This window comes from Glycine max, chromosome 5, assembly GCF_000004515.6.
Source record: "Glycine max cultivar Williams 82 chromosome 5, Glycine_max_v4.0, whole genome shotgun sequence".
In the NCBI taxonomy this organism is placed as follows: domain Eukaryota; kingdom Viridiplantae; phylum Streptophyta; class Magnoliopsida; order Fabales; family Fabaceae; genus Glycine; species Glycine max.
In genome coordinates this window covers 3,046,646-3,062,954 of record NC_038241.2, presented here as the reverse complement: position 1 = coordinate 3,062,954, position 16,309 = coordinate 3,046,646, and the positions used below count along the sequence as shown (strand labels likewise).

Here is a 16,309-nt window from a genome sequence, read left to right as displayed (position 1 = left end):
CCGTCACTAAGAAGTAAGAACATCAACCGCAGTGCCAAATTCAGAAGTGGCCATACAAAATTTTGAACTCCACTAACAAATAATATAATATTAAGCTTTGCAGTTACACTCTATCGCAAGTATCAGAAAAAAGCCATGGCACATATACAAGAATCAGAAAAGGATAAAAGAAAACAGGGATATAAGATTAATTAAACCATCCACAGCAGAGGAAGAAAATCCAAGCTGCAAAAATTATACCTTTCAGTTGGTGTATGAGTACAACTAAAAGGTAAAAAGAATAAAAACAGATGGAAAAAAAAAAAAAGCAAGAAGGGATATTTAGTACCAGAACATATAAAAAGGTATATTTATTTAGAGCAGTTCTACGATCCACTTAGAAGGGCCGACAAAGTAATGATTTTGGTTCGCTAAGAGTGTGTTTGGATTAGAAGATGAAAATAAAAGAATTTTTTTGAATTGAAGTACAATCTAAAAAGTGTGGATCCCCTGTGAAAAGTACACAATTTCTCTCCTATTTCTTCCTTCCCACTCTAAACCAAACACAACCTAAAAAGAAACGATACAAGAGACCACTATCCGCCCTAACTGAAGGCAAGCCCTCAAGATATTTACAGGTGGAAAACTGACCTAGAAAGTAGAAACTACTGAAATGAGCAAACAGGTGCTCTCCAAAGCAAGGTTTCTAAGATACATTGATAAACAAGATCAGGTTCAGAGTCTATATACATAATCAGGTGCTCACTTAACGCCCAAGTCTCCCAAAGCTCGCAATTTAGATGAAGACCACTGGCTCCTCAAATTACCCGAAGATAAAACATCGAGTATACAAACTAAATGGCATCAGAACATTTAATTGCGAAGCACCACATACTTGGTTAAAAAGGAACGATGCAGTGAAAAAACCAGGCAAGAAGAATTAAATGCTCTCAAAGATACAGGATTATAAAACTCAAATGCTCTCAATGCTCTCAGTGGAGAACGGACATAAAACTCACAGGGCAACTGCAATAGCACTTATTCCTATATCATTAAATATAAAATAAAAAAATTGCTTTATGAAAAAATTCTCCCCCCTCCTCTGTATTACATCAGCACAATACAGTATATATTTTGAAATATCCTCCTCTCGGGCACCTACATGTTACAAACAACAGTTGAATTTACAAAACTAAAAACTTACAGGCATCTGTGGGTCATTAGATTCTAAGATTACAAATTATGGTACTGCCATGATGATTGCTTGTAGCCATCCCACCCCCCATCGGGTTCCTTCCTTTTAAGAACATCACTGCTTAAGTGAAACATCCTTGCTTGCTCTTCAAGTTGGGCCTGTGAACTAGCAACAGAAAGTTGCCGTGGTACAAGAGGTGAGCTCTCATCTCTCCCCTCTAAGTCTGAACCAGGTCCAGCATTAAGATCTAAACCCTGCCTTGCCCTTTTCCTACTGTTCTCAGCACCACTACTATTGCTACCATCTGGGAAACTAACAACGTAAGGCCTGGGGTAATGGGCTGAAACATTACCAACAGAACCTATAAGCTGTGAATTTACTACAGGGAAGCAAAGCCTCCCTCCTGAAGTTGTATCTACATAAGGAGTTGATCCACCAGAAAATGATGCTGATGGAAGAGGAAAGCTGGAATTGAAAGGGAAGACAGGATACTGAAATGGTGCAGATTGATATGGCACTGCGGGAGAAGATGACAAAACTGCCCCCCTATAAATATCAGGTCCAAATGGGTTGCTGCCAGTTGCAGGACCCAACACCCTTTCTGACACATTAGGGGCAACAATTGAAAATGGCTTATCACCTCTATCAGACATAATTGAAGATATTGTTACGGCTGAATAGGTGTTCCCAGTGGAAGGAAACCATGAAGAGACGTTGCCTACTTCTGCATTACTCATCCTAAGTCCAGAAATAGGAGGTTGAGATGGTACACTATTCCTGGCAGATCGTGTGGACATCAAATGTTCAGTGGTGACTTCATCAACTATAGGTCCATCATTCAGATCAAAATCCCTAAGGACACTCATCTTTCCATTTGGAGGACCACTGGCGGCTGATTTAAACTGCGTAAGTGGTACATCCATTTTATGACTACTGCTTAAGGTGCAATTGCCCACGTCAGAAGCTCCATCCACTAGGTTCAAGTCAAGACCTAGTCCTCCTGAACAACGAACATGTGAGGCCATTGATTTATTTGGATCATGCCCATCATCTGAACGAGTTACACAATCAGTCTGACGAGCACAGTTCTGAGAAGAAAGATCATCAAGTATTATTTCATCGGAAACATTCAAGTCAAAATCCAATGGTACCCGACTCTGCTTTCTAGCTTCATCATTAGGAATAGGGGTAGTAGACATATCAAGAGGAATTTCCATAACTTTCCTGGGCTCAGCCGGCCGAAATGCACTAGTAGCAGCGGATCCCTTCCAACCAAGCTCCTTTTTACTTTTCAATAAATCTTCATGTGGCACAAAGGGGCCCTTTGCTGCAGCAGCAGCAGCCACTGTGATCGAGAGAATACCAAAAGACATGGATGAAGCAGAAAATGGAACAGGACTGACCAATCTTGCAGCAGGTGTAGACCCAGGTATCTCACTACATTTCCCGTCATCTGCATTGAGCCTTTCATTTAAATCAAATTCAACTTTTGTGTCCACTTCTGAGACACCAGCAACAGATGCAGAAGAGGCATCTCCAGTGGTAGAGGTGCATTCCTCTGCTTCCTCTGATTCCATGGCAGCCAATTTTGAATCCCTTTGACCTGAATGCTGATCCATTTCTCGTGAAGGAAAGCTAGGTAAATCTGTGTGCAGTATCTGTCCTGCTCCTGCATCTTGGTCACAAACCTCTTTTGTACCTGAATTCTCTTCCACATATTCAGCATCAAGACCAGTTGCACCTGAACATAAACCTCTGTTCTCGGGCACCATAATAGCATCATTTTCAGACTCATTTTTTTGCTTCAAAGACTGCTTAGCATGATCCTGAGCAGCCATATCATCATTTTTTTCAGATTCCCTTTCATTTAGGTATTCAGGAACCTTATCAACAATGTAACCAGATGATTGGAGCGCATTCTCATCTGTCGCTTTTACAGAGTCAGAGGGCACACAAGTGGCAGGAGACTTGCCAGCTGTCTCTTTGTCACAGCTTAGTCCTTCAGAAGCATGGTTATCACACTTGACATCAACTTCTTCACAGGTGTGTGACAATTTTTCAATTGCCTCTGTTTCACCTTCTCTTGCAACAACATTGACCTCATCAACATTATTGACAGCATCCACTCTCACAACAACCTTCTTTTCCTTTACCAGTTTGCTAGAGTCAATATCTCTGACTTCTTGGAAGGTGCTTTCAGGAATGCCAGCAGATGTACCAGATGATTTTACAATTAATTTTCCTTTGCTTTCTAAACTAGTTTCAGTAACCTGTAAATCCATACTAGATGGATTGTGTTCTCCTGTAGCTTTCCCTTCAAATGCCCGAATATCATCATCTGTCCCAAAATCACCAGATCTAGAATCCTGCTTCATATGTTCAGCATTAGAGTAGCACTTATCCTGAACAAGATACTCTTCAGAGGACTTGACTACTGCAGCATTACCTGCATATGACTGTTCAATTGTAGTGGTGTTTTTTTTAGGGGATCCAGCTGGCATTCCCGATTCAGATTTTGAGATCTCTCCAGCAGCCACACGAGCAAGAAGATTCATTCCAACATCATCAGCTTCAGTGTACTTAACACCTTCAATAAGAGCATTGATGGAGCTGTATGAAGCATCCTGCAAATTCCTGGCTTTACTCTCACTCCCAGGTGATGAAGAAGTTGTCTTAGATACATCTGATACTTTCTTACAATCCTCACCAGTCCTACACTGTTCATCAGTAATGGCTGCTGGTGATCCATCACCCTCATCAGAACCAGTCAATACATCTTTGAAATCGTTACTCTGCCACGATTCTGTATTAATGTCTGCACCAATATTAGCTCGATAAAAATCACTCTTTTCCTTTGAGCAGCGATCAAACTGATCATGCTTCTCTGAAAGAGCAGGAGATGAAGCTCGACTGTTCATGATTGAAGGATCATCAGAAGAACCTGCCGTGGCACTTTGTGCAGGACTTCGACCTCGGTTTGGGATCTTAACAATCAGCTTCGGAGTATGCCCCTCAAGAAGAGTTCCATCATTTGCTTTTTCCCTTAATCCAGATTGAGATATTTTCTCTGAAATTAAATTCTTGTGTGAGGAATTTCTGCTCGATCCAGTTTCCCTTTGCCTTCTAGATGGAGTTGAACCCGGAAATCCATTCATAGATCTTCGGTGCCGTGAAGAGCCTCCTGATACCTTATTCACACTCATTGCAGTAGAGCTCCTGGCATCCTCCTTTCCTGAGAAACCCCCAGCTTTGGCATGGTCACTTGAATAAGATTGACTGTTATGAGATGGACTAGAACTGCTACTTTTCTCATCCCTTGCATTTGCCACAGGAAGATCAGATGAACCACTAACAGCTGCAGCATGGGGCTGTCCATCTTTCAAGTTTGCGGTTGCGGGTGCAGGTGAAGGCACTGATTTCGTAGACCCTGGAGATGCAGATGTAGATCTTGTAGTATTCTCTCCTGGGGCAATCTTCGGAGAGGCAGTTTTGGATGCAGAAAGCTGTGTAACTGAGCTCTTCATGGCAACATCAGCTGACCCACTTGAATGTTTATTCCCACCTTGAGCAACTTCAGAAAGTCGTTGTCTGGCTGGCCAGGGGACAGTCTGAACTGAACAAGACCTAGCATCATTTATAATCATTTCAGCTTCAACACGTTTTTTCCATGTGTCAACTAAACCCCTGGCTTTCTTCTGAATTTCCAAGTTTTTATGAGTTCGCAAATGATTCACAGATTTACCAATGTTACAAGCTTGTAGAGCCTGAAGGTTTACTGGAAGCTTATCTAGTGCTCGGAGTAATACAAAAAGAAAGTCATCAACAGATTTATCACCATCCCTAGACCCAATACCCTCACCAAGCTTCCCTTTATGTGCCTCTTGGAGCCATTCATCAAATACAGGCAAACCCTTTAGTTGCACAAACCGACTAAGGCAATCAAATTTCTCGGTTGCTGCAATTACAGCTGCAAGCATTGACCGGCTAGCTAAATCAATCTTTTTCTCATTTCCATCAGGAACCATCAGCTGCACTAATTTCTCAACCCCTTCAGGATCAATAAGACCCCCCTTTTCTGTTACTTTGGCAATCTCTGTCTTCAAAATGCTATCCGCCTTAAAATTACCAGAATCCCCATCATCATTTTTGGTTGAACGGTCTCGCTTTACAGATTCTTGCCCTTGATCTACCCTCTCCCTTTTCCTACCCTTAACATGAGAAGAAAAGGAAGAAACACTGTTTTGGACACTATCTGAACCAGATTTTAACTGTGATGTTGATGTTGGACTGCTCACTGGCTTAGGAGATCGACCGCCTGGCTGCATTTCTACACAAGTCCTATGTACTAGCTTATCTACTTCTTCTTGACAATCCTGGGATGTTGTGGACAACAAAAACGGGGGGAAAGGTAAGCACCAAAATTAGAGAATCAAAGAGACATACACAACAACATAAGACATTATAAACTTACATCAATATAATCTTGATCACTTAGCCAACATAAACACCTGTTCAGAACATCATAAACCCTCCTGCATATAAATGAAGAAATCCCTGATTGAAGCTCGACACCTTTTGGAAGAAACACAACTTTACAAGGATGAAGCAGTGACGTAGCAGGAATCTCCTCCTAGTGAAAAGAGTAGAAAATTTTGTTTGGAGCACTCTCCAACAGCAAATCCTTGACAAGTCTTACTTCAATGGGTCGTTAAAGCCAATTAACACTTCACTTCCACTTATTCTCTTTACCAACTGTCACACGATGACTTATTCCAATGAAAGGTGGGCGGTCTTTAGGTGGTTTGAAGAGAGCACAGTCACCAGCAATAATTTTGCGACCATCCTATGATTTGAAAAGAAATAAAATCTTCAGCAAGCCATTAATGATTTTAACAATATATTTAAAGACCACATTTAAGTTCTCTGCCATTTCTTATAATTAAATTTGAAAAGCTCAAATTTCCTTCAACGATAGATTATCGTTATGAAAAAAAGCATTTTCAACAAGTATTAAACAGTTTAGCCCTCTTAAATCAATCATCCATCATAAGTAGACATTTTTCTTTGGACATACATAAATAGAAGTTTACTAAAAGAACAAGAAATCCACTTTATCCCTCTGAAAGCATATTATCTATCATAAGTACATGTTTTTCTTTTGACATGTAATAAAAAAAAGTTTGCCAAAGAAGAAAAAATCATAACTAAGAAAGAGAAAACCAATACTTAGATTTAGAGAATTATTAAAAAAGAAAAAAAGACAAGAATTTGAACTCTCCAGCATTGTCAAAAGTCGGAACTCGGAAGAGAGTGATAAATGTTTTTTTTTAACTCAATCGTTCATACTATCCACTTAATGAAGCACTAAAAAAGTAAAATATAGCAAAATAAACAACCACAGGAAAGAAATCAAGTTTATAATTCCAGGTAGATTTTCTTCTTAATTATCAAAGCCTACCATAAGTAACAAGAATTTATTTTAATGCAGATAGAGATTACAGAACAACGCAACCAAAATAGCAACCCAACCTCAAAACCATAGTAAAAACAAGTCAGAAAAAAATCATTTATACAACCTTATTAGTTGGAGAATGGAATAGTAATATGGTGTGAAATTTCTAAAAGTAATCTTAACTCGATGAGCATTCAACCAGGTGATTTAACACTCCCAGAGAGAAAAATCTCTCAAAACTACACATCCTACCGGCATAGTTCAATCTATGGCAACACAAGAATAAATTCGAAGGATTCATTTCCCCCATTGACACAAATCACCTCAATAAATCAAGCTCAATTCCAAAAATTGTTCCATAAAAACAAAAGAGCATGGAGGAATACCTTATAAAACCAATCAACTGAAGACTTCAACGAAGAAGAAGAAGAAGAAGAAGAAGAAGAAGAAGAAGAAAAATCAACGGTTACACTAGAGTGGGCACGCGTGGGGGATTTCCACATGTGCCGAGTCCTCCTTTTCCTCTCCACACCTCGATCCCACCTTCAAACCCAACGACTACCATCAATTCCCCAACCACGAACCTCAAAACGCACCGTTTCGACCTCCGCGAAACCCTAGATCTGCATCCGAAAACCCTAACGCGAAAACATCCTCCGCCAAAAATAGCAACAATTAAAATTCGGAAGCTCTATCAGGGCCCGAAATCGAACGCGAATCGGAACGCGGCGATGAAAAGCGAAATTTCTTAGCCGCCTTACGATCTTGCGAGAAGGGAAATGCGTGCGATGCGAAGAGGTTTTTTGGAGAGAGAGAGGGGGGGGGGGGTGCGCTACTTGGGTTGAGTAGGACGGGCAGGATCGGGCAGTGCGGGCAGGGAGAATGATAACGTCACAGGGAGGTGAGGCGAATATGAGTGGAGATTGGTCCGTGTGGTGTTGGGAATCGCATAATGCGTGGCCCCTTTTGACTTTTGATTTGTAGTTGGAGTTGCTCTCTATAATATCTCTCTGATTTCTGAACTCATTATTAATCTGTCTCTGACACTCACACACTCCACTTCGCTTCTTTCTTTGTTTCTTTCTTTCTTCTCATTATTATTTTAATTCTAGTAATTGCCATGTTCTCGCCACCTCAATGCCAATTAATTACTTAATTTACTTTTATTCCTAAAAATGTTGAATTATAAAATATTTTTATATTATAGTTCAATCATAAATTATTATTAATATAATTTTTTAAAATATTTAGTATAAAAATTAATAAAATTATATATAAAATGAATTATAATTAGATTACAGTATAATTATAGTGACGGTCAGTACTTTTTTTCTGAATTTTTTGTTATTCAAAATAATTATTTTAAGTTATATAAGGAGAATTATTATTTCATGTAAACACTTCACATGATGGCATATGATGGATAAGTTAAGGTTGTCCTCTATTGTTCGAACACCTATTGCGGCAAGTAATAAAATCGACGTTTCTGCGGTTCCAGGTAATCAAGCAGAAAATTTCATCATACTACTGCTTTCAAACTGCTGCTGCTAAATTTAATTCTTATTTATTTTGGAGTTTATAAAAATACATATATTTAAAATCAATTTTATTGATATTAATTTTATCAAAATCAAAACTAAACACTGTTGGATTAGTGTGAGGTGAAGTCCCATATCGAGTCGAAGTGGAAAGGTTGAACACCATATAAGTGAGGAGAAGATCCATAAACCTGAGCCTTAAGGTCTTGGGTTAGAGTGTGGTGTCAGGCTTTCTTATGTGGTGGCTCGTGGTTCACAGGTGTACCCTTCGAATCTCCCCAACAAGGCCATGGCTATATTCGTGGATGATAAAGACTTCCGCTCGAGGGGAGACTACCATATAAATGAGGAGAAGACCCATAAACCTGAGTCTTAAGGTTTTACCCCTCGAATCTTCCCCAACAAACACTACGTAATATAATGACAGGGTTAATTTTACTTAACATAAATCATTTCTCATTATTATATAACATTAGAGGTTATCCAACAAAAATAAATACAATATTACGACTTTATTTAAGTCAGAAAAACTTATGCTTAGACTTAAAGAAAACATGAAAAATGTTTTTTATTTATTTCACTGTAAAAAAACAATTTATATGAGTTTGACCATATGTTTCTTAATTAAATGTATTAGATGAAAAATGGAATGTTTTAACATATTAAAATATATTTAGGTTAAATATATTTTACATCTCAATAAATATAATGATTTTTGCTTTTAACTCTCATAAAATATTTGTTTGACTTAAATATTTTTTAGTTTCTATAGTATAATATATTTTTGTTGTAAAAAAAGTATATTAATTTTTTTGTTTTTGTCATTTATAACTTTTGTTTATTTTTTTCCATCTTGTGCCATTGTTAGGTTAGTTATGTGTCCAATAGAGTCGCTTAATGGTGGGAAATTTAGATAATATGAGCTTAATTATTGTGTTAGTCCTTGAATTAGTAAGATATACTGTTTTTATGTGAAATTTAATTTTTTACTTAATTCTTGATTTTTTTTTATAAATTGTTCATTTTAGTCCCTTGCATAATAAAATGATACTTTTGGTGATTTTTAATATTTTATGACGATTTTAAAATACAAATTTTTTAGCTGCTAAAAAATACAATTTAAATTATAGCAGCTAAAAATTACATAAAAGACCAATTATTACGTGAGGGGCTACAAATAACAATCTGTTAATCTAAAAAAAACTTTTATATTTTAGGGACTAACCCCTACCCCATGAATTAAAACAATAATTAACCCAATAATATATATGAGATAATAGATTCTAACCTCTGATAATTATAAAAAAAAAATCCATTTGACATGTCACACCGAGTAACATATGTTGCTAATGTGAAATATATTGTAGTCGTGGTTGTCAAATAATTTGTTGATGCGGCATGCTGAATAGGTTACTAATGTGACATTTTGTCACACTTAATATATTATAGAAACTAAATATATATTTAAGTTTACTGTGTTTCTAATTTCCAAAGAATGAAAAATTTAGAGAAAGTAACATGGGATTAGGGTCAATGTACATTCTTCAAAGACACAGAATGGGGAAGAACGAAAGATTTAGAGAAAGTAACATAAAAAGTTGACAAGAAGTTCTTTTTGCAACACAAAATCTCACTTTTTTTTTCGTATGGTTTGGTTATTTAAATAATCATAATTAATAAATAAATAAATAACTAGATTATAATTGGTTATAATAATTATAACTAATTTTGTATAACTAGTTATAATTTGGTATAATTGATTATTATTTTTAAAATCAATTATATAATTTTTATACAATAAGTTATATATCCGATTATGAATCATTAAAAATAAGTTATTTAAATAACTATTTTTATAAAATTGATTATAGTTTTATAACTATAATTATTTTTTAAATAAAATAAGTTATTTGAAATAATCATTTCTATAAAACTGTTTATAGTTTTATGAATATTTTTATATATTTGGTTATTATATACCTAATTATTGTTAGTCATGGATATTTTTTCTAAAACTGATTTTTTTTTAGCAGTACTATTCCCATTTCATGCCTGGATCCTGCAATTCCAAAGTTGCTCATAAAAAACGTAAAAGCACACACTTCTTCCACAGTGTCATCGTTTCAAGATATTCCACCGCTTCTTTTGTCTCGGGTTATGGCACTTGCAGTTCCTTCAAGGGTTAGGTTCTTTTTAGTAATTAGTGGGTGTGAGAATAAACCTAATATGGGGAAGGGGGAATAAAGAAGAGACATTAAAGCCAGCCCCAAGGGAAGTATAAATTACAAAAGGGAAAAAAAAAAACAAAAGAAGGCATATTAAAAAGGGAGGTAAGAATAACCACGACCTAATTTTCAATCTTAGTTGTAACAAAGGTAATTATTTAACCCACCTCATTATTTGCTTTGGTGTACTTTAAATATATTATGGATTCATCATTTTGTAATATAATTTTGTATTAGTATTGAACCTGTAATGCACTTAAGATGCAGTAAAATAAATAATAAGGGGCATTAAATAATATCCTGTAACAAATGATAAATGGGTCTTTCCCAAGTCCACATAGTAAATGCAAGTAGGCCTGGACTCAAGGAAATTTTAATCTACACCCCACATATTTGATAAGTACACTTGTTCCTACTCTACATTTATTATTGTCAATTATACCATTTTATTTGTTAGAACACGGTTTTAGAAAATACTTTATGGAAAAACATATCTTAATTCCATTAATTCATTTTCAAAACTATGTTTGAACATTCATACCCTTTTAAACCTATTTGTACGCCCCCATTTTGTTACTGTTTAAATCCTATTTTTTAGATTTACTTTTATTATAACTCTAATTTTGAACTTCCATCTTCATCCATATTCATTACTCTTTAAATTTGTTTATGTAATATCATGATTTTCATCAAATTTATTCATGATATTGTGCATTTTCCTCCGCATAGCGTGCATTTTAAGGTACGTCCAATCCATGATTGATTTTATCTATTATACAAGGTACATGATATTTTTTTACACAATGAAATAAGAGTAATAATGATCACAAATCAAAGCTGCGACACACCATAAGATGTCTCCTCAGGACTATCAATTTCTCAATATCTAGTGTTAAAATAACTATGCATCCAAGAATTAGCAATTAACAATTATAGTAACTCCTGAAGGAAGACATGTTCAATATTTGGTATTCAATTTTTTTATGACCATCTAAAAGTAACTTTTGAAACTATGTTTTTACAAATAAAAGAGTATCATTGACAAGAAAAAATATATAAAGAGTAGGAAGTAGTGTACTTAACTAACATGGAAGATGTAAATAGCAGGTTCCTGGACTCAAATGAGACATCTTATCCTCAAAAACAGGGCTTGTTAATCCAAATTGTCACTGGACAAAAAATTTTGTGTCTTGTTTTCAAAAAAAGAAAAAGTAAGTACATATGGCCGTCATTTGTGGGAAATGGAGTTGCTAGCATCACAATGTCCTTTCCTGCTTCGAGTGGCGCCAATTTATTTTTGAAGTGGGAAATGGATTTTGAGAAATCAGAAATACCGATTGAAAAAACAACTTGGCTCTAAATTTAAAGATAGTTCTTATATATATATATATATATATTGAAAAATAGACATTTTGTGTGACTTGTGTCTTAATTGATTTTTTTTAGTTAAATGAATTGTAATAACTATCATGTTAAAAATTGATTAGACAGTAATTACTTGTAAGTAATTTTTAAAAATAGTTAAAAGTTAAATTAGGAACAACAGATGTATACACCAAATAAAATAATTACCTTTATTAATAGTTATATATATATATATATATATAACTTCTGAAAAAGTAAATATAACTTATTTTGGAATTTTATTTAAAATCAATTAAGTTTTCAATTTTATAATATAATGATTCTATTTAAAAAAAAACTTTCATAATTATAAAAAAAATTATTTTTACAAATAATCTGATATCATTGTATTGTATCCTAGTCCTAGAACAAAAGAAATTCTCTAGAGAAAAAGTTGTCAACTCCCAAAGCTCCCAACACTTGTAAATTGGCGTAATGTTGCATGGAAAACAAAATGGCATGCGAATATATATTAAAATTTAATAGTGATTTGTTCGTGTGACGTGAATGAGTTGCTGCTAATGACACATGGAGTCGTGATATACTTTTCTTGTAATATTAAATATTGCAATTATGCAACTTAGACATGTACCTTTTAAGGCAAGGACTAAATTCATTTTCCTATACACAGGACACTGCCAAATCGTGTATTACGTCAACAAAATCATGAATGAATTATTAATGCTTTTAAATAATGAGTGACGGAAGGTGGAGCTATATAATTGAGGCGTAAATATGTTTCAACAAAACTCTCACTTTTGCTGGAAAAAAAAAACCCCACTTTTTAACGGAGGGTAAAGCTACACATTTGAGGTGTATCTTCTAAAGCTTTCACTTTTTGTAAACAATTCAATTAAATGTGTAAATAATAATTTTGTAGTGTGTAAAAAAGAATTGATTATGAGATTTATTAAAGTAATTTAAAAAGAAATTATTTTCATAAACCACTTTAAAACTTATTAGAATAAGTTAAAAATTCTATAAGAATTAAACATTGTTTTCATAAGATTAAAAACTATTTTTTTATGAATTCTTCTAATTGTCCTTATAAAGTAGATATTTCCATGTCACAATCTTAAACGATTTCCAAAAATGAATAGAAGAAGTATCTTTTTATTAATCCTTTAAATATTTTGTAAAGTAAATATCGTATGAAAAATAATATCTTTAATAAAGTAAAAATGTAAAATGTGTTTATTTTTGTTTAAAAAGTAAACATTTGTATTGAAATGTTATATGCTTGTTTCAAAGTAAATTCAATGAATAAAAGTAAAATAAAAGAATCATGATTCTTTGATAAAATTATTTTTGTCTCAAAAATAATTTTATCACAATAAAAATCAAACATGCACTGAATATAAAAACCATAAAAATATTGTTAATAATTTAGAATGATGAAATATAATGTGTTTAAGACTTGAAGTTTTCCCTCAGCACATGGGGAGCAAGAAAAAATAGAGATAGATCACTATCTCATGTTTCCAAGACCGATAAGACAGAGAGGTTTCGTGATCTTGCATGGGAAAGACCGAGGAAGGCTCAGTGTTTATATGAACATCCCTTGTGAGACTGATAGCAACATCCACCTTAGTGTCCCTTGTCCTTTTTCTCTTGGCCCATCACCAACTTTATTTTTTGTTTCCCACACCAATATTCTTAATCATGCTTTTGGAAGGGTGTTAATACTTTGATTGAGATTTGGCAATTAATTCCTTCTGCTTTATCATATTAATACCTACTTTTGTGGTTATCCGATAAATATAATAATCCACCTATATGACTTTTGATATGGATTCAAGTGCAAGAGAAAAGAAAGGTGATGTTTAATTATTATTATTATTATTTACAAATCCTAATAGAAAAGGACAACTAGAGGTTTACTTGAATTCCAAGCTTCAACTATAATTTTTTTTTCCTCCTTTCTTCTCCCAAACAGAGACAAGTTTTAGACCAATAATTTGTCCAACTGATTTTTCAATGACATAAACAAAATAAGCATGTGGGTTAAGAAATTAAAACTATATACACATACAGGGGAATAGCACACTGATAGTTCCTCGAAGATGTGAAATATTGAATCTTCCATTTCGTTTGAATTAGCATTTTGTATTAAAAAAACTAAGTCCCGTTTTAAATTAGTATTTCAGAATGGACATTTAGAGTTCCAATTCTAAGGGCAAATAAGGTCATAAACTATTTTTTTCTCTCGCTGAATATGTGTTTGTTTGACAGATATGATAACAAGATAATATTATCAAGGGATTCCAAACCCTTAAAGTTCATTGTGATTTCTTTTTAGGTGACCTCAAATTTTGACCGAGATAATTTACACAAAAAATAATAAATTTTCATCAGGATATTTCATTCACATTATAAAGACAGATAGTTTAATTAAATTTAAGTAATGTCCCAAAAAAATGTCTAAACATTTTACTTGTCACATTATCAAATGTTATGTTAAATTATGTAACTTAATCGGGATCAACTTTGGCCATTAATCTTGGGTAAGGCTATAGATATCTAAGGACTTCCTACATCCCACGCTAAGATGGAGTTGCTAGCTAATTAATTAGAAACAACTTAAGTATTTTTACTCAGCCAAAAATCTCATCTGATCATTACAACTTTAAAATCTTTGCAGATATTCCTACCTCATTCGCCATGTTCAACCCCGTTAAGTCATCATAAAAGGGACACTTCACCAAATGAATTACCCTAATTCAAGTGTCCTAATGCCATTCGTACCACCAATTTAGGCCTATAATGTGGGTCACTTAGGATCAATTAGGAACTGCTTAAATTCTCCTTGGCGCTCCTTTATCATAATTACGACATTGACCAGTTTAGCTAGATTTCTAGCAATAAACAAATTGAAAGGCTCAGATTCGTATTATGTCACAATTTTAGCTTGATAAAATCAATTAGCTGAATAACTTTTTTGTTTTTCTAATGAATAACCAGAATCTGTTCCAGTTCGATTATTCGCACCTTCGCCATTTTGGGATAAGGATGCAAGCACCACCAATGTAAAAAAAAAGAAAAAAATGTACGATGCTAATATACATTTTCTCTACACGTGGACTTTATTCCTCTTCTTTTTAAGAAAAAATTTGTCCATGGTATTTTTATGGTACTTTCTGGTAGATTAAAAAGAAAATACATATTTTAGGACAAATAATTTTGATTTGCGATTTTGTTTTTGAAAAACTTAGCAAAAAAAATAGAAATGATGTCAACTAAAAACATGAAATATATAATGAAGGTAATAAATACTCCATACCTTATTAGGAAACAATACACTCCTACCATCAACTTATAGGTATACATGTCAAATAATTGAATTATGTAAGTTTATTAATTAATTTTAATTTTGAAATGATGGTAACAAAACGTACCTAGCTCGGTCAGGTTCAACATGGAAAGATTCAGTCTGTGAATTTTCTTTCTAGAGTGAAGACGAGGGACTTTTGAAGAGTGACTTCAGTTGATTCTCTTTCCACACTCGAAGTTCATGATCACGAGCATAGATAATGAAGAACCCACAATGAACTAAAAATATGTCACTCACTTTCTGACTTGATCATACATGAAAAAGGTACCTTCACGCACGTCACTCCTGACTCCACATTGCCACGCCTTTCCTTAACTCAACTCTCGCGACAACATCCAAATCCACAACTAACCAGAAACAAAAAGAAAAATTGTTTACAGGTTGTTATTAAGAAATTTAAAATTCTCATAAATCTTAAATTTTAAGAATTTTAAATATTTTAATTGAAATTTTTTTATTTTTAAAATTTTGTGTTTAGATAAAAAAATTAAAATTATAAGGGTAAAAAAAAATAAAGACAAAGAAAAAAGAAAATATAGTTGGTGTGCTTACAAGGAGAAGAAGACTAATGCGACATAGGAAATTGTAGGGGAATTGAGACACGATGGTATATTTCACCACACTCGATCACAACATTCAATCAACGGTACAAGATATGACTCATGCTGTCTGCGTCAGCAAATACCTCAGTCGCGTGATGGATAGTGATGATTGCTCCCTGACTAGCAAGTGTAATTCTATGTATCCCCATACGTCCACACTTGATCAATGTTTCACAAGCTCATACGCTATTAGAAGAGAATTATCGGCGTGGGGGAAGAGTCGCAAGTTCGAAAACGAGATGTTGAAAACTTTTTAGGTGGAAAAGAGGATAAAAGTTATAAAGGAAATACACAAACATTTTAGAAGATTCTTCTATCAAAAAGAGAATTTCAATTTCTCACTTTTTAGAAAGAAATTGAAATTTCACATTTTTAGTTGTTTAGAATTTTGTTTTAAAATTCTAAAAATTTGAATTTCATAAAAAAATATTCAAACAATGAATTTTAGATTACAGAAACTTAAATTTTCTTATAAATTACTTTTATTAGTTAAAATTCTCCATCCAAATACACTTTTATTGTGTAACACCTTTTTCTTGTTTTGCAAATTTAGACCAAGGGGTAGTTGAAATATTTTCATTAG

The 16,309-nt window shown here is 34.0% G+C and overlaps 1 protein-coding gene across 1 annotated transcript; it reads right to left on the bottom strand.

The window, feature by feature from the left end:
- Positions 1-1,055: 1,055 nt before the first annotated feature.
- On the bottom strand, positions 1,056-7,455 carry LOC100806155 (uncharacterized). The gene is made up of 3 exons (XM_014775444.2): positions 7,013-7,455; positions 5,646-6,017; positions 1,056-5,547 (listed from the first exon to the last, which is right to left on the bottom strand). Exon 3 carries the CDS (start codon positions 5,497-5,499, stop codon positions 1,213-1,215), a length of 4,287 nt encoding a protein of 1,428 aa, XP_014630930.1. The 5' UTR covers positions 5,500-5,547; positions 5,646-6,017; positions 7,013-7,455; the 3' UTR covers positions 1,056-1,212.
- Between the last annotated feature and the right edge of the window lie 8,854 nt (positions 7,456-16,309).